The sequence below is a fragment of the Vombatus ursinus genome, unplaced genomic scaffold (assembly GCF_900497805.2).
Source record: "Vombatus ursinus unplaced genomic scaffold, bare-nosed wombat genome assembly UNPS02001287.1, whole genome shotgun sequence".
Classification (NCBI taxonomy): Eukaryota; Metazoa; Chordata; class Mammalia; order Diprotodontia; family Vombatidae; genus Vombatus; species Vombatus ursinus.
In genome coordinates, this window is record NW_020941065.1 from 317,573 (window position 1) to 342,827 (window position 25,255).

A 25,255-nucleotide genomic window follows, 5' to 3' on the forward strand; every position below is an offset into this window, starting at 1 on the left:
GACCACTTCCTATTCATGAAGAGGCTCACTGGAATCTTGTAATATTTGGAGATGCTATGTGTTATCTTTCCTTCCCATCCCTACCCCCATTTCTTAAAATAGAATTAAGGGATTCCTGTTTAGGTGTGGGTTATATTGGATGACATCAGAGGTCCCTTCCAACTCTTAAGACTCTGTGAGACTCCCTTTTCTTCTTCCCTGCTCGCCCACCAAAGAGCAAACAACTTCTAGTTTGTGTAAAGGATCTCTCATCATACTGAGGCATTTGGTCATCTATACAGTGCCTAGATAAAATTTCATAAAGGCTTTGAAGGATCTTTCTAGAGAATAATCTGACAATATACAAGAGTCATAAGATAAGAGTCAAAGTATCTTTGTGGAACACTGTTGGAAATATACCCTGGGTATATTATTGGGATCAGACTCAAAAGAAATTAACTAACAATTAAATCTCATATTTCTATAGCATTGCAAGGTTTGCCAAGGGTTTTCTTCACAACAACACTGCGTAGTGAGTTTTATGGATCCACACACCATCTGAGCTAGAAAATATATGAGTAAACTAATGGTGAAAATTCGGGAAAAAATTGAAATATCCCATTGCTGGGGATTAGCTAAGCAAATTGTGGTCCCTCAATGCACTGGAGTACCATATTGCCATAAAGAAGGACAAATAAAAGAAATATGTGGAAATATGCAAGACCTATAAAGTGGACCCAGAAAAATATGAACAAGGACTAGAATCATGTAAAAAATATTTATGTTTTTTATGTGAACACAATATCATTGGAGATTAGGAGGGAGTACTGAGTGAGTTATAGGTGAAGTGTCACCAATACCCATAAGATCAAGTATGATTTTGATTGTACAACTAATTAATTACAAAACAAATGGGGAAAATTCCTTAGAATCAAAAAGCCACATGCAAATGAAGCTCTGTCCTCTGCCCCACTCCCTGACAGACATTTTAGCAAATCAGGAAAGCACCCATGCTAGAACAGCTGAGATAAACACCTGAAACCTTTCCGCAGGCTCCCCAAAAGCAGGCTTCAAGCTCCCCATTACGAACAATCAAATATAAGTGCCCTCCCAAATTGAGGCATGTCTTATATAGACAATGGAAGCCCCAAAGTGTCTTTCAACAACTCTGGATTTTGGGAAGAGACATACTTATTAGACTGACTGGCAGGGGGAATTCTAATCCATCTTCTTGTGATGAGCACTAAGAAAATCCACTGCAGTTTACCTGATGGCAAGACAGACTTCCTTCTGTATTTCAGGGCAAATCTGGTCTTTTGGGGCCATCAACAACTGCCACAGCAGAAGTCCTGACCGTCGAATGATGTCTCGGTTCCTTTCAGTTTGTGGACTGAAGAAAAATTTAAACACCACCTACAGAAACATAAGAATTTAATCTAAAAACACTCTTTCCATTGAAGCCATGGAGAGACTGAAATGATCTTATTTTTAAAAGTGCATGGAAAGTGGTTTTGTGAGTGCATCCCCAGGGGACTTTTAATAACATTTTTTTCTTCTGTACAACTATGCAATTTCAATAAATATTTGCAATATCATGTACATTGCAGCACTCATGTAACTGTAATGCTTTGAACTGGACAAGAATTCTAATGGAAGATTAGAATGTAGCACTGAACCAGAAGGCTTTATTTTATTTTTCTTTATGATAAAACACAAGAATCTTTTGGTAATCAATGGTTTCAGTCTCTAAATTTTAAAACTAGCAAATGAATGCTTCAATCTACCTTATAAAACTGGCAAAAATCAGTAGAGGCTTAAATGTTCTTTTCTATTGGTTGGGAATTTCCAGAATCCCATTCCCAGCGTTTATCTGAAACCTGTGTATTTACCTGAAAGACAACAAGAATGCAGCGTATAATGCAGGTATCTCCATTGACCATGGCTTTCTCCATAATGTCACAAATACTGCTAAGATGGTGTGCTTCGATTGGATGCTGCTTGCCCAGAAAGTTTGTAATTGGCAGACTGGTATTGGTTGCAAGAAGATTGAGTTGATGGATGCACATGGCACCAACATGGTGCAGTAACTGGTTTATAACCTCATTTGTGGTTATAGCCTCTCCTAGAAAATTAAAAACAGAGTAGGAAGAGACAGCCAACATACAAAGGCATGAGATACAAATGACATACAAACAAATAGCCACTGTAACCTCCACCCCTCTCTCTATCTCCCTCAAAAGTTGCTTATTGGTATATGATTGACCTTAAATTTTTTTTGGGAGCTAATAAAGAGTTCCTCCCTTTGAAATCAGAGGAATAGAAGAAGCAAAGAGGCTTGAAAAGTAGGAAAGGCTCAAGAGAGCTGCCTGAATTGGGGGATGTGAGATGGGGGATGGGGTGAAGGGGCAGACTCACAAGCAGTACCAGCTTGCTTCTACTGATGGCTCCACTGTCTAAAAAGATCTTTCTCGACATTTTATGGATTTTTCATTCTTTCTAATGAATTCCATCAATTTAAGATTTTCTTGAGTTCACTCCACCCTCATTCAATCAACAAACACTGATTAAGTGATGAGGGTACACAGGGCACTGTGCTAGGCACTGGGGGAGACACAAAATTGAGATAAATGGTCTCTGCCCTCAAAGCTTATAGGAGAGGGAATACAAATAATCCTATTTCATAACTGCATTAAGGAGGGGTAGGATAAACCCACCTTTAAAGGGTGGGTAGGAATTAGAAGACAGTCCAGGCACTGAGAATACCATGAGTATTGGTAGGGAAGACAGAAGGCACAGGGAATGTTCAGGGAACAGAGTAGTGACCGTTTTGGCTGGAGTACAGGGTGAATGGAAAGAGTAACACGAGCAAGTCAGCGTTAGCAACTCAAGCAGCTCTATCTGAGGTCTTTGTTTATCCCCTCCAGTCAGTGCCTTCCATTCCTCCCTCCCCTCCCCAATTAGTGCCTTCTCCTCCCCTCCAGCTAGTACCCTCCCTTCCCAACCACCTTATATTTAACTTTCGTGCATTTATTTGTATTTATTCTGTGTATACTCTTACATGTCCATGTTGTCTTTTCCAATAGAATGCTTTTTTAATCTCTGTGCTAACCTACAGTTCTGGCACACAAAAGACATTTAATAAATGTTCACTGATTTGCTAACTGGTTGAATCAGTTCAGCCAGATTGCTCATCTCCCACCTATTCACTGATGTTTCTGCAATTTCTAACACTTCATTGGCACAGCCTCAGGCTAATACAGCATCACTTTTGCTCACCTTTTGGCTCAGTAATGATATGGCTGACTCCGAGTCTTTGACACACATAATGGAAAGCTTGATTCCCAGGATTGCACCACTGATCAATATAGTCATTAGAACATGTCCATATCATATTATTCACTGTGTCATAACATGCACCTGCAGAAGAAAACCTATTTAAATCACCTTGACACCTTCCCGGCATAGTTTTTCAGTTTTTGCCCTATTAATTCCAGTTCATTACTTCCTAAGAACCAAGACTTCACTAGCGCTGGGCGCTCCTACAACCAACACAGACGGCTTCACCTCCACATCATTAGTTGCTGTGGCCGAGCTTCTGGTGAAGAGTTTCTCCACACATCAATAGTCTCATTCTCGGGCAAGAGACAACAGAGGAGCTACTGGACCCCATGTCTTCCGAGGTTGGTTTCCATGAAAAATTTTGAGCTGTACTGATACAGAGCATTCAAGAACCTAGCGTCACCACCATACCACAATGAGGGATAGAGAGCAGGATTTTTCAGGAGGTTCCTCTTACTAAACATTTCAAAACTAAAAATATTGAAAAGGAGAAGTCTGATGCTGCTAATCCGTATCTTTCACGGATACAAAGGTGAATATTAAGCAACTGGGTATGGCATCATTCCTGTCTTTCAACCTGAGTTTTTTATGAAAAGTTCTCATTACATGCTTTTCAAGGCATACAGATAATTAAGATCTAAAGCTGGTTCCAGCTATGACATAATAACGCAATTTTAAATTATAGAGGAAAATCACAGGTTCCCAGTCCTTCAGATTTCACTTGTACTGGATTTTTTGACAAGGTTTCTTCCTAAGGAATGGCAGAAATTCACCTCAACAACGGTCTTCATTTTTAGAATAACCAGAAAGAATTTTTAAAGGGGACATAAAAGAGAAGTTTCTGTCGAATGCATATTATACTGAGTCCGACTATGACATGAGCAGAATTCAACGACTTACATAGGTAAAGTACTATCGAACCTGCCCTTGAGTTTAACTAATGAAAGGCGGTGAGAATCAGAAGGCTAAGGCTTTCCCTCTTAGTTCTACAGTTTAATCTCAATGCGAACCTGGAATAAACAATAAACACCTCAAGATGAAGATAGTATTAACTGCCTCATTCCTATTGCTAAGGTTCCTTTTAAAATACATACGAGAAAATGGAGAAGTCAAAATCTCATTTATGTAACAAATTACTTCAATGGAAACTGGCAAGAACTTATAAGAGAAGTTTATGAATCTAATGAGTTTCTCCTAGGAATTTCATGCATTAATTTCTTACCCAGTCCTGGGACAAGAGCACCACGTCCAAGTGAGCTCCCAGCGGCATCAATGAGATCTGCACGGCTTGTGAACTGACCATCCGAAATGTTATACACCAAGCTAGATGCCAGAACTTCAGAAACAATAAAAAAGAACCCTACTTTAGCGGGACTTTTGGAGGCTGGTGGTTCAATTAGCGAATTTTAAACTTCAAACTTTCAACTATACTTTACAGTGAGGAACTGTACATTTTCACTATAAAAAAATTATCTTCATTTGTTATGAGCATATTTCGAAAAGCACTCTGCACTTAAATTACCCTGTATCAATATGATTAAGTCCTAAAGACAGTGACACGACGTTTGCTAGAGGCATATCGAGCTGGCTGAAAAAGGTGTGAGTTATCTCTACTGTTTCTTCCCATCCACTGACAAAATCCTTTCACACTGTTGCTTGAACTGGTGTTGCTCCACTCCCTGTCACCCTAGTGCGGGCCCGAATGTTCTCATATATGCACTGCTGTCATAACTGATCATCAGGCTTCCCACTTCTCTCCTCCGTTACATCCTGGGGGGTGGAATACCGCAGACACTATCAGATACTATTTAGTGATGGGTTAGGTCTGCGGAACCACTTTTTTTCCATTTTCTTTAAAATGTTAAGTACAAAGGCAAGCTCACTGGGTTGGCAAGAGATATATCTGGAGACCAACATGATATAAAATCAAAAGTATCAATTAAAAGAAAATAAAATTTTAAAATACATCTGCATGTTTCAAAAACAGCAAGAGAGTACGCTGATCATTTATAAGAGTAGGTGATTCCTTTGCTGGAATGATTTCAAGAAGATAAAGTATTAAATAACAGACAGTAACAGGACATAGCCCCTCCCTAGGATCAGTATAGGCCAAGTTAGGTAATCAAGTTTCAGATTTTTCAAAGTCATTTCAAGGAGATTAGGACAAGGGCCAGGAGCCTGCCAAAATCAAATGGAGCAGCTATCAAGGATAGGACAAAAAGAACCCCCCCCCAGACAAACAGAAGAAACTCACTTTTTAAAGAGGACAGACCACTTGTTCCACCAAAGAGTGAACGGGTTGCAGAGCTGCCTGAGCTCCCTGGTGGGGGAACCAGCATCACCAGGTATGTGCCACACGTGTATATAGGTGTCTTCCTTAACATTTTCAGAGGCAGCCCACAACTGGTATTTGCTGCTGAAAAAAATTAAAATGCTTTAGAAGAAACTGAAATTTAATTAACAAAACAGATGATTAAAACGGAATACAGTGCCCCATCTCAAAAATAAAGAGATGATTAGCTTAGGAAAAATATAGGATAAAGAAACAAAAAACTGAGGAAAAAATTAAATTTTAGCTCAATTTCCTTACTCAAATATTCCTTATTACCATTCTAAATCCCAAACAGTTCTTTGTGTTCCTTCAATAGTTTTTTTAAAAGAAGAATTTTAAAAGTAGCCAAAACTAAAATCTAACAGAATAAAAAGAAAATACACGCTGCATGTTACCAAAGAGGTTTTAGGTAAAATACTAAGAGACTGACACATACACTCAGTCTTTCTATTTGACTTCAAATGCGGCCCATCCCTCATTTTTCTATTGAGCCGCAGCACTGTATTACAAAGTGCCTGTTGAACGTGTCTCCATCTGGAAATCACCAAGGCATCTCAAATTCCCTCCATTCAAAATGGAATACATTCCTCACGCCCCCTCCCCCAACCCAGCCCCGTCTTAATAACTTCCTGATTTTGGAGGACACCCTCATTCTTGTATTCACCCAGGTTGGCATCCTCAGGGTCATCTCAGATTCCTCTTCACTCCCCCTTTTCTCCCACATCCAATCCTCTGCCAAGTCTTGTCAACTCGATCTTCACAATGTCTCCATTAGCAGAGCCACCAGCCCAGCTCAGGCCTTGAGCACATCTCTGCTAGACTACTGCTCTCGCCTTCTCATCGGTCTCCCCAAACCCATCGTTTCCCCCTCCAAGTCATCCCCCAACATAGCTGGCAGACTGATATTTCTAAAGCAAAAAGCTGACCATGCTACCCCTCCTGCTTCAGAAGCCTCTTGTCGCCAAGATGAAATACACACTCCTCTGTCTGGCACGTAAAGCCCTTCAGGATCCACCCTCTTTTTTTACCCCCAAGATGTGGAATGTTTCCCTTCCTCCTCCAATCTCTTGGAGCCTCCAGCTCCCCCCGGACTCAGCTGCAGGCCCACCTGAGGCATGAGGTCCTTCGGATCGCTCCACGTATTAGTACTCTCCCAAACACTGAAATCACTGTCTTTAAATGTCAAGGTATACAACGTTTCTCTTCAGGAGAATTCAAGATGCTTGAAGGCATCATGATTTCTAATTTTTTTTTTTTGGTCTGGACCAATGATTTCATCAGCATAGAAATTCCCGCAAGTGAATTTCCTCTACCAATGTGAATCAACAAGTGTTCTGTAACCTACAGTCTTAGTGAGTTGAGGGGTGATTGAGAGGTTAAGTGACTTACCCAGGGTCACATAGCCAGTAGGTATCAGAAAAGTGAACCCAAGTCTTCCATCCACTATGTCATGCTGCCACTTGGTCTGACGCATGGTCAGGTTGCTGGGTGAATTGTATGAAACGTACCATGATTCTGTGTGTAGGTACACCCTCCACCCAGGTATACGACCAAGCCAATTACTACTTCATGGAGTATCCTCAGGAAGTGCAATGAACAAACCCAAAGATAAGGCTCCCTAAATGCAATTGGGTTGGCCATTGGACATAGCTCACATTTTGATGGCATATCCGCTGATAACTTTGAGTCACTCTATACTGTGACATCACTGGGACCAGACTTGAGTGGATTTTATACATGTTAAACTATCAGACATCCATTTTGTTGTAGTGGTAATGGACATTTGTACAGTGCCTTAAGGTTTCAGAAGCCCTTGACCTACATGATGTCATTGGCTTTGTCAGGCCATGATCACAAAACTAGTGAGTTTTTGAGGCAGGATTTGAATTCCAGGCCCAGCATCCTAATCACTATGCGATTCTATGTACACCATATAATCCAGTGAGTTCTGAACATGAGATGAGCCAGAAAGATCTTTATCATAGTATTTCCTCATCTATATCTCCGAATAAATTTGTACCTGCAAGATTTATGAAATTCCATTAGATAACTTCTTTTGGGTCATTGACGCAAGCTATCATTAAGAAGAAGATGAGCTTTCTAATTTAATCTCCCTGCATATATTGGCAACACCACGATCTGAAGAGTACTGGAGCTCATTTAGGATCTGCTATACTTACTCGGGTGAGAAATAATGAGAAACTTATTCACAGCATTACAGCTCGGAACCTGTCAGGGCTTAAATCATAACTTCTCATTAATAGTTTAGCACAGACTTTTTTTAGTGCTTTGTCTGAAACTGGAAAAGTGAAAAAAGCCCAACTTCTTCCATCCAATGCAGCAACCCCATGGCAAATGCCACTTCTTCTTGTTTTTTCTCCTCCTGTGCCACAACAAATGAATTCTGCAAGTCATAAATCCAGAAGATAGGCTCTTACTTATGGTTAAGAAACTTTAATTAAAAGAGTGCATTAGGAACACTGGGAAATTAGTTACTGTGTGGGCACAATGACACCATCCTCCATGACGTTTTGAATATGTATATTCCAATTAATATGGCATCAGCTTCCTTCTCTGATAAACACAGAGCTTTAAGATGAGATCCTTTAGAAAAGGATCTATATGTACAAAAATATTTACAGCAGCTCTTTCCTGGTGGCCAAGAATTGAAAATTGAGCAAACGCCCATCAATTGGAGAATGGCTGAACAAATTGTGGCATGTGATTGGGATGGAATATTATTGTACTATGAGAAACGATGAGCAGGATGCTCTCCGAAAAACCTGGAAAGATTTAGAGAAGCTGATGCAAAGTGACATGTACTATATATAGTAAAGTAACAACAATATTGTGAGGTGATCAGCTGTAAATGACTTAGCTATTCTCAGCAATACAATGATCCAAGATAACTCTGAAGGACTTATGATGAAAAATGCTATCCATCCCCAGAAAAAGGACTGATGGTTTCTGAATGCAGATTGAAGCATACTTTTTTTTAATTTTATTTTTCTCGAGGTTTTTTTTGTCTATGTTTTCTTTCACAACATGACTAATATGGAAATATGTTTTGCATGACGACACATGTATAACCTATATCAAACTGCTTGCGTTCTCAATGAGAGGGGTAAGAAGGGAAGAAGGGAGACAATTTAGAACTTGAAGTTTTAAAAACAAATGTTAAAATTCTTTTTACATGTAATTGGGGAAAAATAAAATACTAGACAAAAAAAGGAAAAAAAAGATGAGACCCTTTGAAGTCTATTTGAAAAACCCTCCTTCAATTCTTCCCCCGAAGCTCTAGTCTAGAGCTCCACTGTCTCCTGGCTCTGGCCTGGGCTATGACTTCAGATGAGGTGTTTCACCCTCAGAGTCAAAGGCTCCTTATCTGCAAAGTGGAGGAGAAGGAGACTTAAATAAATGACACAGGCTTGTTTGGAGGAAAACATTTTTTCACCTATAAATAGTTGAGGACTCCTGGCACAGTAGCTAGAAGGCTGGGCTTGGCAAGAAAAACCTAGGTCCAAATCCTGCCACTAACACATCCTATCTGTGTGACGGAAGGCAAGTCACTTAACCTTTCAGTCACCCAGACAACTCTCAAAAATGAAAAAGCTACAGATCAAATGACAATCTGTCTGAATGGGAGAAGTTTCCATACAAGGAAGTACCCACAGCAATTAAATCACAGGTAAAGGAAAAAAATGTCTGCAAACTAAATTGTCCCGTCTAATTCAAATTCACATAACAAATCAAATACAATAGGTATTTCTTCCCCTCTTCTATATGATAATGGAGAGCAGTGAAACTTTTAACATTTGAAATTAATGAAGAGTAATCAAGTATTTCATTCGACAGACTTTGCTGCTAAATAACAATGGATCCTTTTTTCTCATTCTTCCCAGTAGAAATAAAAAAGTACAAATGAGTAATTTTAATTTATACCATACTTTCTGTACATAACTGTTTTTCCTGATCTTGGGTTCTGTTATAATTTATTAGCTGTTACTGTTTGTCCTTCGTTCTCAAAGAAGACCATGACATTAGGGAGGTGATGCCATTGGTTGATCAACTATCAAAGGAGGTGGTCTGGGAAGACTAGAAGATCAAGCAATGGCCATCCATGGTGTGTGGCACTGGTATCTACAAAATATTACAAGGCATACAGGAAGGCTTCAAATCTGTCTGAGAGATTGCCTGTGGCACATTTAGAAAAGGGCATGGTCAAACACCATACTAGAGAAGATGGCATGAACAGGCTGCAATCTGCAATAGAGAAAATAACTACTCTGAGAAGTTCACAGAAGTGTCCAATTCCTGTGGTCCAGGTCTAAAAACTGGTACATCCTCCATGCTTGTCAATCTTAACTGCAAGCTCTAAAAGGCCTAGCTCTTGCATGCCTGATCACCAAAGCAACAAGTCCATGGGGATATTTTCTAAATCATACTAATAATGGTAACATAAAATAATGGAACTGACATAGCTGAACCCTCCATGATAGTCCTGCTCCATTTCCTCGTTGGGGTGTGAAAGCGACCCTTGACTCTCAACAGCTAGGTTGGGGAAGTTAAAGATCTGACAGATTCTTCCTAGCTAAGAAGTCTTTACTTCAAGTTCCAGGGACAACATGGGTCTATTTTCCCAGACTAGGGAGGCTCGATATCAGGCGAATCCTCTGAACGTGAAAATTAGAAAAATTAGAACCAGCACTTAGTCCTAAGCTTCTGCAGTCAGCGTAGCAGAAAGGAAGGCAGAAGGTGCTAAGAATTCATTTTTGGATTGTCAATAAACATTAAATTAACTGTTTGTACTCTAAATGTCAGATTTTTATCCAATGACCATTGACTAGAGGAACCCAACTATTTCCAAACTGATAGTTTCTCTATAAATGAAACCATTAGACAAAGAAGTTGCAGCTGCTGAAGCTAAATGGAAGGATGGCTAACAGGTTCTCCCTAAATATGCAGCAGAGTTGGTTTAGTTGTGTGCCCAAAAGCAACATCATTACTTGAGATACTTGGTCTTCTTGCCTTATAGTATTCGTGATGCACAGAAGCAAAGGGCCCTCATGAAGAGGAGAGGTCATCAGTTTACTGAGCACCATAAGGATGACTGTGGATTAGGGACCACGATAATAAATGTGGATTGTGAGTCAACCTTTGTTGGAGAGGAAGAAGAGAATGCAATTATCTAATGAATCTGGCAAGACCCTAAAAACCAAATCAACTTATACATCAATACCTGGTCACTTCAATGTGGAACTGGGCATAGGGATGCCAATTTCTAAAAACTGGAAAACATGCTTTTGGATTGAGAAATTAGAGGTGAGGAACATTTTTTTATAATCCTCAGGGCCTCTTAAACATCTCTAAAATAGGAATTATGCACAAGAGATAGAGCAATTTCAGCTACCTTCATGGTCTAAGACACCAAAAATCCTAACAAGGTAAAAATCTAATGAACTAAAAGCAGAAAAGGCTAATTACTAACCCTAATGTACTCACTTAGCGTCTCCCCCATTTCCCACCTTGCTATGACAAGGCCAAATAAGCCTACCCATCGGCTTAGAACAGAATTAACATCCAGCTCAGGAGTGAGGAACCTGCAGCCTCAGGGCCACATGTGGGGCCTCAAGTGCAGCCCTTTGATTGAATCCAAGGGGATCCCCTTACTCAAAGGATTTCTTCTGTGAAGTCTGGATTCCAAGGGATGCACCTGAGGCCCTAAAGGGCCACATATGGCCTCGAGGCCACAAGTTCCTCACCTGTGAGCTAGCCCATACCACTCCTCCCCATGCTGCAGAAAACCAAAAGGCAGATGCTTATTCTGGCTAGGACAACAGCATGGAAACCCCAAACTCGGCTAGAGAACTGAGTCAGTCAGTCAGTCAGTCAGTAAACATTTATTAAACACCTACTATGTACAAGGCACTATGCTAAGTGCTAGGGATACAAAAAGAGGCAAAAGACAGTCTTCTGTCTTCAAGGAGTTCACATTCTAATGAGGGAGACACAAGTAAACAAATATGTACAAACAAGCTATATATATAGGATACACAGGAAATAATTAAAAGAGGGAAAGCACTAGAATTAAGAGGGGTTGGGAAAGGCTTCCTGTAGAAGATGAGACCTCAGATGGGACTTAAAAGAAGCCAGGGAAGCCAGTAGGCAGAGATGAAGGAGACCATTTCAGGCACTGGGGCAAGCCAGAGAAATGCTAGGAACCAAGAGGTGGGAGTGTCCTACTTCTGGAACAGCCAGGAGGCCAGTGTCACTGAATCAAAGAGTATGTGTTGAGAAGTAAGATGTTAAGAAGACTGGGAAAACAGGAGGAGGGAAGGTTATGGAGGTATTTGAATGCCAAACAGGATTTTGCATTTATAGTGGGGGCAATAGGAGGCTACTGGAGTTTAATGAGTAGGGGGTGGGTGACAAAATTGGACCTGAGCCTTAGAAAAATCACTTTAGTGACTGAATAGAGGACGGACTGGAGTGGGGAGAGACTGAGGCAGGCAGACCCACCATTAGGCTATTGTAATAGTCTAAGTGTGAGGTGATGAGGGCTTGCACTAGAGTGGTGGAAGGGTCAGAGGAGAAAAGGGGGCATATTCGAGAGATATTGCTAAGGTGAAATTAACACGCCTTGGCAAGAGATTAGATATGGGAGGGTGAGATAGACAGGAATCAAAAATGATATAGAGGTTATGAGCCTGAAGTACTAGAAGGATGGTGTTGCCCTCGAAAGTAAGAGGGAAGTTAAGAGAGGGGAAGGGTTTAGGGGGAAAGATAGTAAGTTCCATTTTGGACAAGTTTAGTTCAAGATGTCTGAAAGGCTGCTGGAGATATGAGACTGGAGGAAAACAGAGAGATTCAGGCAGGATAGTAGATTTGAGATTTATCAGTATAGGGATGGTAATTAAAGCCATAATATCTGATGAGATCACCAAATGAAGTAGTACAGAAGGAAAAGAGAAGTGAAATCCGGCCTCAGACACTTGACACTTATTGGGTGTGTGGTCCTGGGCAAGTCACTTAACCCCGATTGCCTCACCAAAAAGAAAAAAAAAGAAAAAAGAAGAGAAGAGGGTTCAGGAGAGAATCCTGTGGGATAACTATAATTAGAGGACATGACCTGGATAAGGATCCAGCAAAGTAGACTGATAAACAGTGGTCAGATAAGTAGGAGGAGAACTAGGAGAGAGTGGTGCCCTGAAAATCTAGAGAGAAGAGCATCAAAGAAGAGAAGGTGATCAAAAGTGTCAAAGGTTGAAGAAAGGCCAAGGAGAATGAGGACTGAGAAAAGGCCATTGGATTTGGCAATTAAGACATTGCTGGTAATTTTGGAGAGAGTAGTTTTAATGGAATGATGAGGTCAGAAGCCAGACTGTAAAGGGTTAAGAAGAAAGTAGAAGAAGAGAAAGCAGAAGCACCTATTGTAGACAGCTTTTTCAAGGAGTTTAGCTACAAAGGGTAGAAGAGATATATAATGACAGTCAGCAAGGACAGAAGGATCAAGTGAGGTTTTTTGGAGGATGGGGGAGACGTGGGCAAGTCTGCAGGCAGTAGGGAAAAAGCCTGAGGAGATAAGTAATAGAGTGGGGATGAGAGACGGGACAATCCATTGGAGGAAGCAGGATACAATAGGATCATTTGTGTAAGTAGAGAGATTAGCCTTGGTAATGAGTTAGGCTACTTCATCATGTGAGACAAGGGTGAAGGAGAAGATGGTAGCAGAATACATCTGAGTGATAGACGAGGAAGAAGGGATAAGAGAGAGCTCATGGTAAATGGCATCAATTTTTTTGGTAAAATATGAGGCAAGCTTCTCAGCAGAGAGGGTGGAGGGAAAGGAGGAGCCATGGGAGGTTTGAGGAGAAATAAAAAGGTCTGAAAGAAAGAACCACTGTGGAGAGTGGGAGAGTGAGTTGATAAATGAGGTACAGTGCAATTGCCTTGCAGCAGTAAGAGGCCAGTTGAGGTTGTGTAACAAATTTGTGTTGGACCCAAACAGAAAGGCTACATGATTTTTTTCTACCTTTCTTCAGAGGCATGTACAGGAGCAAAGGCTGAAGATGGTGGGAGTGATTCAAGGCTAAGGCTTAGCAGGGAGCAACTGGTGATATGATAAGGAGGCTAAGGAACTCAAGAAAAGAAGACAACATGAAATTAAACTGGTTCACCAACAGATCAAGATAAAAGAAAAATTGTGAGCCAGGTACCAAACTCATTGAGGAAAGAAGGGAAGTGCCTTGGAAATCTGTAAACAACAGCTCCAAGAATTTTGATTCGGGTGGAGGGAGGAACAAAGGGAACTGAGACAGTAAAATAGCACGTGTGGAACTCCACCAGAACTGAGAGAAAGCACTTAGCATCCACCAGGAGCCAATTCTGTCCCTTCAGAAATCACTTCAAGGAGAGACTGAGGCCAGTGAATTGTGAATTGCCCAGCATGAGAGGAATCAGAAACCACTGCGAGGTCCATCCCCCAGGAAAACTGGAATCAAAGGGGAAGGAGTTAGAAAGAGAGCAAAAGGAGAAAATAAAGAAAAAAGACTCAAGTCAACAAAGACCTCAGTAATTTAAAAAAATCAGTTAAAGTCCTTGAGCATAAGCAGATAAGTCAACAGAGAAGATAATAATGGGAGGGAACACGGCATCTAGATCAGAAAAAAGTCCAAACATCTCTGAATAGATATTAAAAGACAAAGGAAAACAAATCAACATCTGATGAGGCAAAGGAGCCTATCTAGCCTCCCAAGGGAGGTAGAACCACAGCAGGATGTCCCTGAATGGTTTAAAGGAAAAATAAGCACTGTGAAAGCAAAATATATGGCCTGCACAACAGAAATTATAAGCAAAACAAAAAACTTGAAGCCACAAAGGGAAGTGTCACCAAAGAAACAAAAGAGGGAATAAATGATTGGGAATTCAAATACATGGATTTTCTGGAAAAAGAGAAGCAAAAAGTAATAATATAAAAAGAAAACAAGATCTCCATAGAAGCAAAACATATCAATCCCACCCTCATTCTTTTTAACCTCTCTGTAGCTTTTGACACTCAATCACATTGGCCTCCTTGCTGTTCCTCACACACAACGCTCCCAACTTTGGGCTGTCCCCCATAGCTGCAACTCTCTCCCTCCTCATCTCTACCTCCTGTATTCCCTGACTTCCTTCAAGCGTCAGCTAAATCCCAATCTTCGGCAAGAAGCCTTTCTCTGCTTAATCTGAGTGTCTTCCCTCTGTTGATTTTCTCCAATGTATCCTACGTAAATATCTTGCATGTACACAGTTGTTTTGTATTTTATTTCTCCAACAGATTATGTACTTCTTAAAAGACAGGACTATTTTTTTGTCTTTCTTTGTATACACAGAGGTTATCAAAGTTCCTGACACATAGTAGGTGCTTAATAAATGCGAGATGATTGATTGATTAGTGATCTTGAAGACAGGACCTGGCAAGTTAAGGATTACAAGCCTATATGACAAGTAAAAAACCCTTGACACCACAATGCAAGAAATAATACAAGAAAACTGCCCCAAATTTCTGAACACAAAAAGCAAAGTACCAATTGAAAAAATCCACAGATTGCCTCCAAAACAACAACAACAAACCAAACCCTATGCTACAAACTCCAAGACACATATTAGTTAAATTTAACAATTCTACTGATAAACAACAAATTCTCCAAGTGACCATGAAAAAAGTTTCAAATATAAAGGAAAAGTTATTAAAATAACACAAGATTATACCTGAAACCATAGGAGTGAATGGAATAATGTGTTTTGAAGAGCAAAGGAGCTCATGATGGAACCCAAGGAGACATACCTTTCTTGCAAATCTGAGCCTAACCATTAATGAAAAAAGATGGGACTTCCAATTTAAAAAAAAAAAAAAAAGAGGCATTTGAAGCATTCCTAGAAAGAAATTCAGACCTGAACAAAATTTTTTTTTCTTTTCAAAAACCCAAGATGATAGATCCATAGAAACCAAGAACAATAACAACAAAATAACAACAGAAAAACCAAGAGTTTTTTTCTAAAAGTACACAAGAATTCAAGGGAAAAGCAAGTCAAATAGAATGATGATATAGAAACAGGCCTGTACCCTCCTGGAAGTCAATTAATATTTGCGTGTGTTTGAGAGACTAAATTACAGAATGAGTATACTCCCCTAAGTGGAAAGGAAGAAGATAAAAGGAAATATATGTAATGTACCTTGAACAAATCAATGAAATGAAAAGAAGTCCTATAGTCTCTCAAGAAGAAGCCTAGAGGAGAATGAAAGGGGAAGCATAGGGAGGGATTGAGCAAGAGGAAAGAGGGAAGTCTTGTTACACTGGTAGGAGACAGTATTATTGATGCGTGCTCCCATGGGAGAAGAAAGATATTTTACAACAGGAGATCCAGACCTTACAGTGGGTGTAATCTGTAGGAATTTGGTGCTTTAGAGAGACCACCCAACCTGCCTCAAGAGAAGGAAAATCAGAGCTCCTTTGGGCAAATGACACCCAGAGGAGTGGCAGGAAATGGACCCAGAGACATTTCAAGACAAATAGGAAAAAAATGGTGATAGGAAGAGTCAAGGTTAATAATGACCCTCACAATCATGGACACAGGAAAATTCCAACCATGAGGCAATATCCTCTTGATCACAAGCAGCAAGTGGTACTTTCAAGAGTGATACACAACAGAAAAAAGGGATCAGGGCACAAGATCTACAGCGTACTAATATAGAAGCTGTTTAGAAAAGGGAGGCCAAAATACGTACCTTAGAGTACTTAATGACAGGAGATTTAGATAAATCTAACAGAAAGACAAACAAAAGGAATAATGCAGAACTGAACAAATTGTTGGAAAACCTAGAGCTAAAAGATTTATTGTATCTTTTAAGTTGGACTGCAAAGGAATATATGTATTTCTCAGCACAACATGAAACCTTTACAAAAACTAATCATATGTTAGGTCACAATGTATATTGCAAAAAGGGGAGAAATAAAAATAAAATTTAAAAGGCAGAAATAGTATGTCCTTTACAGATGACAATGCAATAAAAATAGTAATCAGTTCAGGGAACACAAACAAAAGACAGATCCAAATGAAGACTTAACAATGAAATCTTTAATAACGAGTAGGCAAAAGAACATAGAAACAATTAATAATTATGTGGAAGAAAATAATAATGATGAAAAAAACATACCAAAATTTCTGGGATGCAGATAAAGCAGTCCTCAGGGGAAAAATTATATCCCTACAAACATACATTAACAAAATAGAAAAAGAGAAGATTAATAAGCTGAATATGCATTTTAAAAATTAGAAAGTCAACAAATAAACCTAAAATAAGCACAAAAAGAGGAGATATCAAAAGTTAGAGATAACCTGGAAATGAGAACTAAAACTAAAAGGTGATTCTTTGAAAAGACTAATAAAATTTAAAAGCTTTCAGCCAATCTAATTAAAAAGAAAAGGTAAGAAAATAAAATCAAATAGCAAACAAATAAGGTGAAATCACATTAAGATCAGAACAAGAATTATCAGAACCTACTCGGCACCGTTTTATACTAGTAAAACTGAGAATACAAAAGAAAGAGAGGAATACTTCCACAAACATAAAATACCCAAACTAACAGAATACCACATAGAGATCTTTTAAAAAACCCAATCTCAGAAAAGGAAATGAAACTAGATTCAAAGGAATTGCCAGAGGGAAAAAATCTTCCTAATCTTTATGGATTCACAGGAAGAATTCTATCAATTTTTCAAAGAAATCAATACTACACAAATTATTCTCAAAAATGAGAAAGAAGGTCCCTTACCAGATTCCTTTTATGAGATAAATATAGTCCAATACTTAAATTAGGGAAAGATGAAACACAGAATTATAAACCAATATCATTACTGAATGTCAATTCAAAACTTCTAAATACAATTTTGTCAAATAGACCACATCCAATTCATTCAAGAAATCATTCATTGTAATCAAGTTGGGCATACCAGGAATGCAAGGATGGTTCAACATTGGAAAAGTAATCAATATAATTAATCATATTAAAAATAAAAACAGCTCAAACCCCATGATTATCTAAACAGATGCAGAAAAAACCTTTGGTAAAGTGTAACCTCATTTATATTATAAATCCTTCAAAGTATAGGCAAAGAGGGATCTTTTTATAAACAACATAAAAAGTATCTATCTAAAATCAAACTCAAGCACCCATAGACGATGTAGGTCCTCCAGAACTTCTCCAATAAATATGAGAGTAAAGCAAGCCTCTTGCTATATTTGATATAGTTCTGGAAATGCTAGCAGTAGCAATAAGAGAAAGAAATTAAAAGCATAAAGACAGGTAAAAAAGAGATAAAACTACCCCTAATTGCTTATGGCATGATGGTTATATGAACTGATGCAAAGTAAAGTGAGCAGAACCAGGAGAACATTGTACATTAACAACAATACTGTACACTGATCAACTGTAAATGAAGTAGATATTCTGAGCAATACAATGATCCAACATAATTCTGAAGGGCTTATGATGAAAAATCCTATCAATCTCCAGAGAAAGAACTGATAGAGTCTAAATGCTGATCAAAGCATACTTTTTTTTAACTTTCTCTCTCAGTTTGTTTTCTTTTGTAAAATGGCTAATATGGAAATATGTTTTGTATGACTTCACATATAATGTATACCAAATTATTTGTCCTTTTCAAGTAAGGGGGGGAAAGGAGAGAATTTGCGACTTTAAATTTTTAAAAAAGCATGTTAAAATTTTTTTACATGTAACTGAGAAAAAATAAAATAAGTGAAAAAAATAAAATCACACCATTCTATTCAACAACAATAATAATAAGAAATAGTAATGACCATATGCAAGAATGATCTAAATCATTAATAATAAGAGAAATATGAATCAAAATAACGCAGAAGTTTCATCTCACATCCAGCAAATAAGCAAAGATGACAAAAGATGGGAACAGTCAGTGTTGGGGGAGTTGTAGGGAAAGTAGGCACACTGGTGTATTGCTGATGGAGCTATAAATCAGGACATGCATTCTGGAAAACAATTTGGAATTATGCAAATGAAGCAACTAAAATGTCCATACCCTTCGACCCAGACATTTCACTACTAGGTTTATCCTCCAAGGAGGCCTTTGATAAAGTTCCTATATACAATGAAATATTTATAGCAGCATTCTTTGTGATAGCAAAGAATTGGAAACAAAATAGATGCACATCAATTGGGGAATGGTAAATACACTGTGGTATATGGATGCAGTAGAATGTTGCTGCCCTGTCAGAAATGATAAATATGACGAATACAGAGAAGCACGGATAGCTCTACATGAACTGATACAGAATGAAATAAGCAGACCCAAGAAAACAATATACACAATGACTACATTGTCAACTAAAATAAATGGTAAGAGCCACCAAAAAAATTAAAACTGAATGCTGCAAAATTATCAAGAACAAGTATGGCTTGAAAGAATGAGAGAAGACATTTCCACCCCACCGCTTTGCAGAGATGGAGATCCACAAATGTACAATGTACATATTTTCAGACTTTTAATCAGTTATGCTGATTTCTTCCTCTTTTTTTGACTCAAAAAAATACTATTTGTTATATGGGATGGTTCTCTGTAAGGGGAAGGCTACTAGGGGAAACTATTGTATTGTAAAAAAAAAATAAAAGACATCAATAAAAACTTATTTAAAACAAAAACAAAAAATAAGCTATTGATCTAAAAAATAGGAAACTGGCTAAAGGAAAAGGTTTTTGACTCTTAGCTTAAAAGAATCACAATCTTCACAATGGACCAGAAACTACCTCTGCCAGAACATGCTCAATGCACCAAATGGTAAAACATGATGACAAAAGATAGCACCCTTTTCAAATATAAAATCATGCGTAAAACATGATGATCACTATTACCTCATAAAATGGCAAAGGGCTGAGGAGGTAAAAAGAAATATGCACAAAGCTTGGTATAATCTGCAATGTAGCAGGATCATCCCAAGAGCATATACAGACAAATCTGGAAGGAAGGGGAAATAGGGAAGGAAAAGGAACACATCTGCTAGTATTTCTATAATCCACTTTTTATCAAGGATGACCATGGAATCAGAACATTTCATTTCTCACACTTCAATGCAATATATAAGTAGAAATTCCAATAAAAAATTGATCAGACCAAACACATGCAGAAAAAACTGACATGGGAAGACACAGGGTTTTGAAAACATTGAAGGACTGATTCTCAAGATATTTGAAGTAAAGATAGCAAATAGTTACAAAAAGTGAAAGACAATATTGTAACTTTCCCCCAAAGATGACCTAGCCTGGAGGAAATGGGAAGTTCTAATATTTTTAGGTCTTTTTCCTCTCTCTGATCAATGAAGTTAGAAGTGGTATGAAATCCAAAGCGTCTCAGAGGTAGCAGAGAGCTCAAAAGCCATCTAACCAAACTTGTCCCTTCAAGAGCCCCCTCCACAGCAGCCTGACAAGTAGTCATCGGTGCTCCGATTGAAGACATCCAGCAAGTAAGGGAGACTGGCCACTTTCTAAGACAGGCCATTCCAATTCTACCCGTTTGTCTTCATTTTATCTTCAGTTAAAAACAAGTCAACCCTGCTTTTACAAGACAGCCCTCCCGCCAAAGACACGTAGGCAGTTATCATATCTTTGTCATGGGGGGAGTGGTGAGGATCAAATGAGACAATATTTCCAAGAGCTTTGGAAATATTAATCACTTTATAAACACTATTATTATTAGCTATTATCATCATCATTTTAAATGTTCCAGTTCCTTCAACCAACCAGAGAGAGAATTCTGTTCAATGTTCTTTGGGTTACCAACATCAACCAAGGCATAAAAGTAGGAGACAAATGTTTAACAAAGCTTGAGTGTACCACAGTCATGGATAATATCAGAAATAAAGTCCAAAGGCGAGATTCCTTTTAAACTGGTGAGGTACTCCATATACTTATTGTGCTGGTTACATCAAATCCACCAGATACTGCAGGTCTTCCTCAATGAGATCTGTAACCACTCAAAATATACACACCTGACATCTCCAGAGGAAAAAAGAAATGGATGAAGAATGTCCATTGTCCACATTGTGACATACAGCTGGCTGGACAGTCCATTGAGCCATTCCATCAATACATTTATCTTGGACTACAAATGGACACTGGACTCGGTCCAGAATTTAACTGGAATAAGAGAGTGGGATGGATTGCCCTTGGAAAATTAGGTTTTGTTTTTAATAGTCCCAAGCTCTTTCCTGATACTTTAACACCAATCTCAATGAGGCTATATCACCAATCATGAGATATCACAATTTTGAGAAGAATCAAAATTATGAAGTTCAACATGGAAAGGCAACAAAATTCTGGCCAAACACAATGGTCATTAGTATCAGATTCAACTAATTGATCAACAAGCATGTTATCAGGTACCTAGCAGGTCAGGCACTGTCCCAGGAGCTGGAGATACAAGACACAAGTGAAATAGCCAATGTTGTACAAAACTGAGTCCACTAATGCCATGAAGATAGAGCCGAGACTTGGTCCAACTCTTCTGGAAAGCAACTCAAATGTCCACACCTTTTGACTGTGAGATAAGCCCCATATTTTTGTTGTTGTTCATTTGTTTTCAGTTGTGTCCAACCCTTCATGATCTCATTTGGGGTTTTCATGGCAAGCATACTGGAATGGTTAGCCACTTCCTTCTTCAGCTGATTGTACAGATGAGGAAACTGAGGGTTTCACACAGCTAGTAAGTGTCTGAGGCCAAATCTGAACTCAGGAAGATGAGTCTATGCCCTATGGTGCCACCGAGCTGCCCCAAGTCCTATGTATACCACACCAAAATAGATCTATAGAAGCCTTTTGTAGTAGGAAAGAACTAGAAACAAAGTAGAATCCTACTGCCTGAAGAATGTCTAAATAAGAGGTGGCTCAGTGGATAGCGCACCGGCCCTGGATTCAGGAGGACCTGAGTTCAAATCCGGCCTCAGACACATAACACTTACTAGCCGTGTGACCTTGGGCAAGTCACTTAACCCCATTGCCTAGCCAAAAAAAAAAAAAAAGAATATCTAAATAAGGTCTGGCACATGAATGTAACAAACTATGACTATGCAATAAAAAGTGATGAATATGATAAAGACAGAGAGGCAGAGGAAGGTTTCCATAAACTAATGCCAAGCGGAGTAAGCAGAGCCAGGAAACAACACACACATGACTACAACAACGTAAACCAAGGACCAATAACAACAAAACAGATGAAGCCAGACACTGTGAAATTACTATGACCAAGCTCAGCCCCCAAGGACAGGTAGGGAAAGGCACCTGCCCACCTCCTCCATAAAGGAGAAGGTCAGATCTTTTCCCTACGTTGGTTAGTTCTGCTAAGTTGTTTCTTCTCTGACCCAGTGACGCAGGCTTCCTTGCTGCTCCTCACACGCCACCTCCGAACAGCACTGTCATGGGTTGTCCCCAGTGCCTGGAAGTCCCCCCACCCCATCTCCGGGTTTCCCGGGTTTCCTTCCGGGCTCTGCGACGGTCTCACTTTCTGTTAGTCCTCCTTAGTCTCAGTGCCTTCCTTCTATGTCTACCCCAATGTATCCTGTCGGTATCTTGTTTGTACATGGTCATCTCCATGTTGTCTCCCCCATCAGACTGGGAGCTGCTTGAGAGCAGGGACATTTTCTTGCCTTTTTTTGTATCCCTGGCATTCACTAGGATGTGCCTGGAACAAAGTTGGAACTTAATAAATGCTTGTTGACTGATTGGTTCTGTGGAAGGGGGGAAGGGAAGGAACATATTTGAAAATATAGGAAATGTAAAAACAAAAGCCATCAACAACAACAAAAATTTTTTTTAAAGTGAGTCAGTTTCTGCCCTCAAGCAGCTTACATTCTACTAGAAGCTGGTTTAGGTATTTAGAGCTATAAGAAAATATATTTGAATGGAGACTGATGGAATAAACAAAAGTGCATCATGCTGGATAAGTTGATTTGCTTTGCAAAATGAAGATCATACCTGCTTGGTCCTCCTTCAACGTATTGGAAATGGTAGAGCCAGTGAGGGCTGCCAATGTTGCTGATGGAGAGGCTCGGTACCGTGAAAGTCTACTCAGAAGCATTTCATTAATGCTTTTGGCAGACTCACCCTCTTTCCTCATGAGTATTATACGCTCCTGGAGAGGGCTGGCTACAAACATACCATTTTCAACCTGTTTAAAAGAAGAATGCCCTTAGATAATGTTTAAAATAACATTTTTAGCTCATTTCAATTTATTTATAAAGGTACCTTCTTCCATCTGATAACTGCAGTACAGTCTGGTTGCCACAAAAGCAGTTATTTCTGAACACGAGACTCAAAATACTTAAATATTGATCTTACAAAAAACATCATGAAAAACCTAAAGGTTCAATATAAACTTTTAAGAATAAAAGAAACATGACATGAAACATTGAGAATTCTCCTTTTGTACTTTGATACAAAGTGACTCTAGATTACACATTTAATAAGTGAAGATCAACCAGTTCTACTGGAAAGCTGTCGATAAAAATTTTACACCAAGTGTCTATAAGTAGTGCCTCCTAATGGAAATAATCTAACGCCAGAAAAAGCAACTAAAAGGTCTCGGAGATAAATAACAGAACAAATAAAAAGCAGCAACAGATGAAATACATATGCTTGTATAGGTTGGTAGGAAGAAGGAGGAAAACTATCGCTCCTTAAATGTGACCATAAAAATGTTGTCTCTTCAGGAGGTCCACACATAGCCACTGAGAAGGGGCCATGTCTGTGGATGAAGGCTGTCCTCTTCAACTGCCAGAACAGCTTCAAGGACATACATGAAACAGTGGGGAAGGACAGGAACTCCTATGATTAGGTGTTCCGAATTAGCCAGCATGATCAGACAAATGAAATCTGGCAATCAACAGGGTGAAGAGATTTCACAATTAGATAGATCACATTCACATCCATCAATTCATCCCTCCATCTACCCAGACTTAAGCATATATAAAAATAAAAGGATAAAGGGATATCTTGGAGTCAGAAAGACCTGGGTTTAAGTCCTGTCTCTGAGCATAATGTCCAGGTGACTGTAGACAAATCATTTAACTTCCCAGTGCCCCAAGCAACTAAGATCAAAAGTTATAGAACAGATGCAAAACTGCACTGATGGAGGGAGCTTTTGCACCAAGAGTTCCCCCCATAGACATCCAGAACTACAATGGACCCCTTCAGACCTGGTGTCCAGTCTTCTTCTACCTCACTTACTCCCCTCCATGTACTCTGCAATCCAGTGACACTGGCCTGCTTGCTGCTGTTCCTTACATGCTCTATCTCCTGGCATTTTCACTGGGTATCCTCCATGTTTGTAACTCTCTTCCTCCTTATCTCTGCCTCCTGGTTTTCTCCAGATCTTAGCTGATGTTCCACCTTCTGCAAGAACTCTTTCTCTGTCCTCCTTAACCTAAGGAACTCCCCTGAGGTGATCCCCAATTTATCCTGTATAGGCCTTGTTTGTACATAGTTGTCTCCAAGCCATCTAGCAGATTAGACTGTGAGCAGAAACTGGCTATTTTTTGCCTTTCTTTGTATTTCCAGTGCTTAGTACAATGCCTGACACAGCAATGTGATGATTAAAAAGGTTCAAAAGACACTGTTTCTGGGTTTAATCATTTTATTAATAAGGCCAGCATAACAGGATGGTCATGTGGCTGTCTCTCTTAGACCAAAGCCCCCTAGTGGCAGTGCGCTCACAGTTTATATGCCCTTTGAACAGTAGGTGTTCCTGAGGAGTACCAATTAACTCTGACTGGTTAACACAACAGAAGGTGGGCTACATTAAAATGAAGGTCTTGGGGTATGTGACTTAGATCACCCAAATCTTAGTCAGAGACATCAATTTCCATATCACCTGTCAGACAAAAGGGAGGATCCATATTTTCCCAGACCTGTCTGAGCAAACACAATGAGCAGGATACACTCATTAGCCCAAATTCAGAATTTCTTTTACTGTCTTTTTAGATCTTGGCCTGAGTAAATCTTTAAGAGTGATTTCCTACACTCACTGGTTTTGGATGAGGAAGTAGAAAAGAAGAAAAACCTTGGTCTTGATTCAACAGTTATTAAATATGAAAGAAATAATTAATTTTTTACAGCAGGTGCTTTATAAATGCTTGCTGACCACCCCCCTACACACACACACACACACACACACACACACACACACCAGCTAAACTCTAAACTTTGGCTGATGCTAGCAGTATTAGAAAGATTCACAGAAAAGCAACCATAGCCCACACATTCTAAAGTCTCAGAATATTTATGTTACCAAATTGAAATTGAATACCAATGAAGAATTCTTTACAATGGGAAAGGTTAAACTTACTATGAGTTCAAAAATATCCATAAAAACAGAATGTCCTTTTGGTGTTTTTTCATTTAAACTTGCAGGAGACCAAATCCAATAGAAGTAAGTACCATCTGAAGAAAGATGCACAGTGCTCATAGTGCTGCCAATAGGAAAGTGGTTCGCTGGCATTGGCACAATCTGACATACCTAGAGCACAGAAGGGAAAAA

General features: G+C 39.2%; 1 protein-coding gene across 4 annotated transcripts in view; it reads right to left on the bottom strand.

The window, feature by feature from the left end:
• The window catches only part of HECTD4 (HECT domain E3 ubiquitin protein ligase 4), a 195,019-nt gene that overhangs the window by 89,488 nt on the left and 80,276 nt on the right, over nt 1-25,255 (bottom strand). For 3 of the 4 annotated variants that reach the window (XM_027862558.1, XM_027862548.1, XM_027862540.1), the window contains exons 7-13: nt 25,064-25,234; nt 22,696-22,888; nt 5,573-5,731; nt 4,541-4,654; nt 3,256-3,396; nt 1,869-2,101; nt 1,247-1,392 (exon numbers count right to left, since the gene is read on the bottom strand). In XM_027862558.1, the coding sequence (XP_027718359.1) occupies nt 1,247-1,392; nt 1,869-2,101; nt 3,256-3,396; nt 4,541-4,654; nt 5,573-5,731; nt 22,696-22,888; nt 25,064-25,234 (1,157 nt within the window). Of the gene's footprint in view, nt 1-1,246; nt 1,393-1,868; nt 2,102-3,255; nt 3,397-4,540; nt 4,655-5,572; nt 5,735-22,695; nt 22,889-25,063; nt 25,235-25,255 lie in introns of all 4 variants that reach the window. The other variant, XM_027862532.1, reaches the window with a different exon arrangement.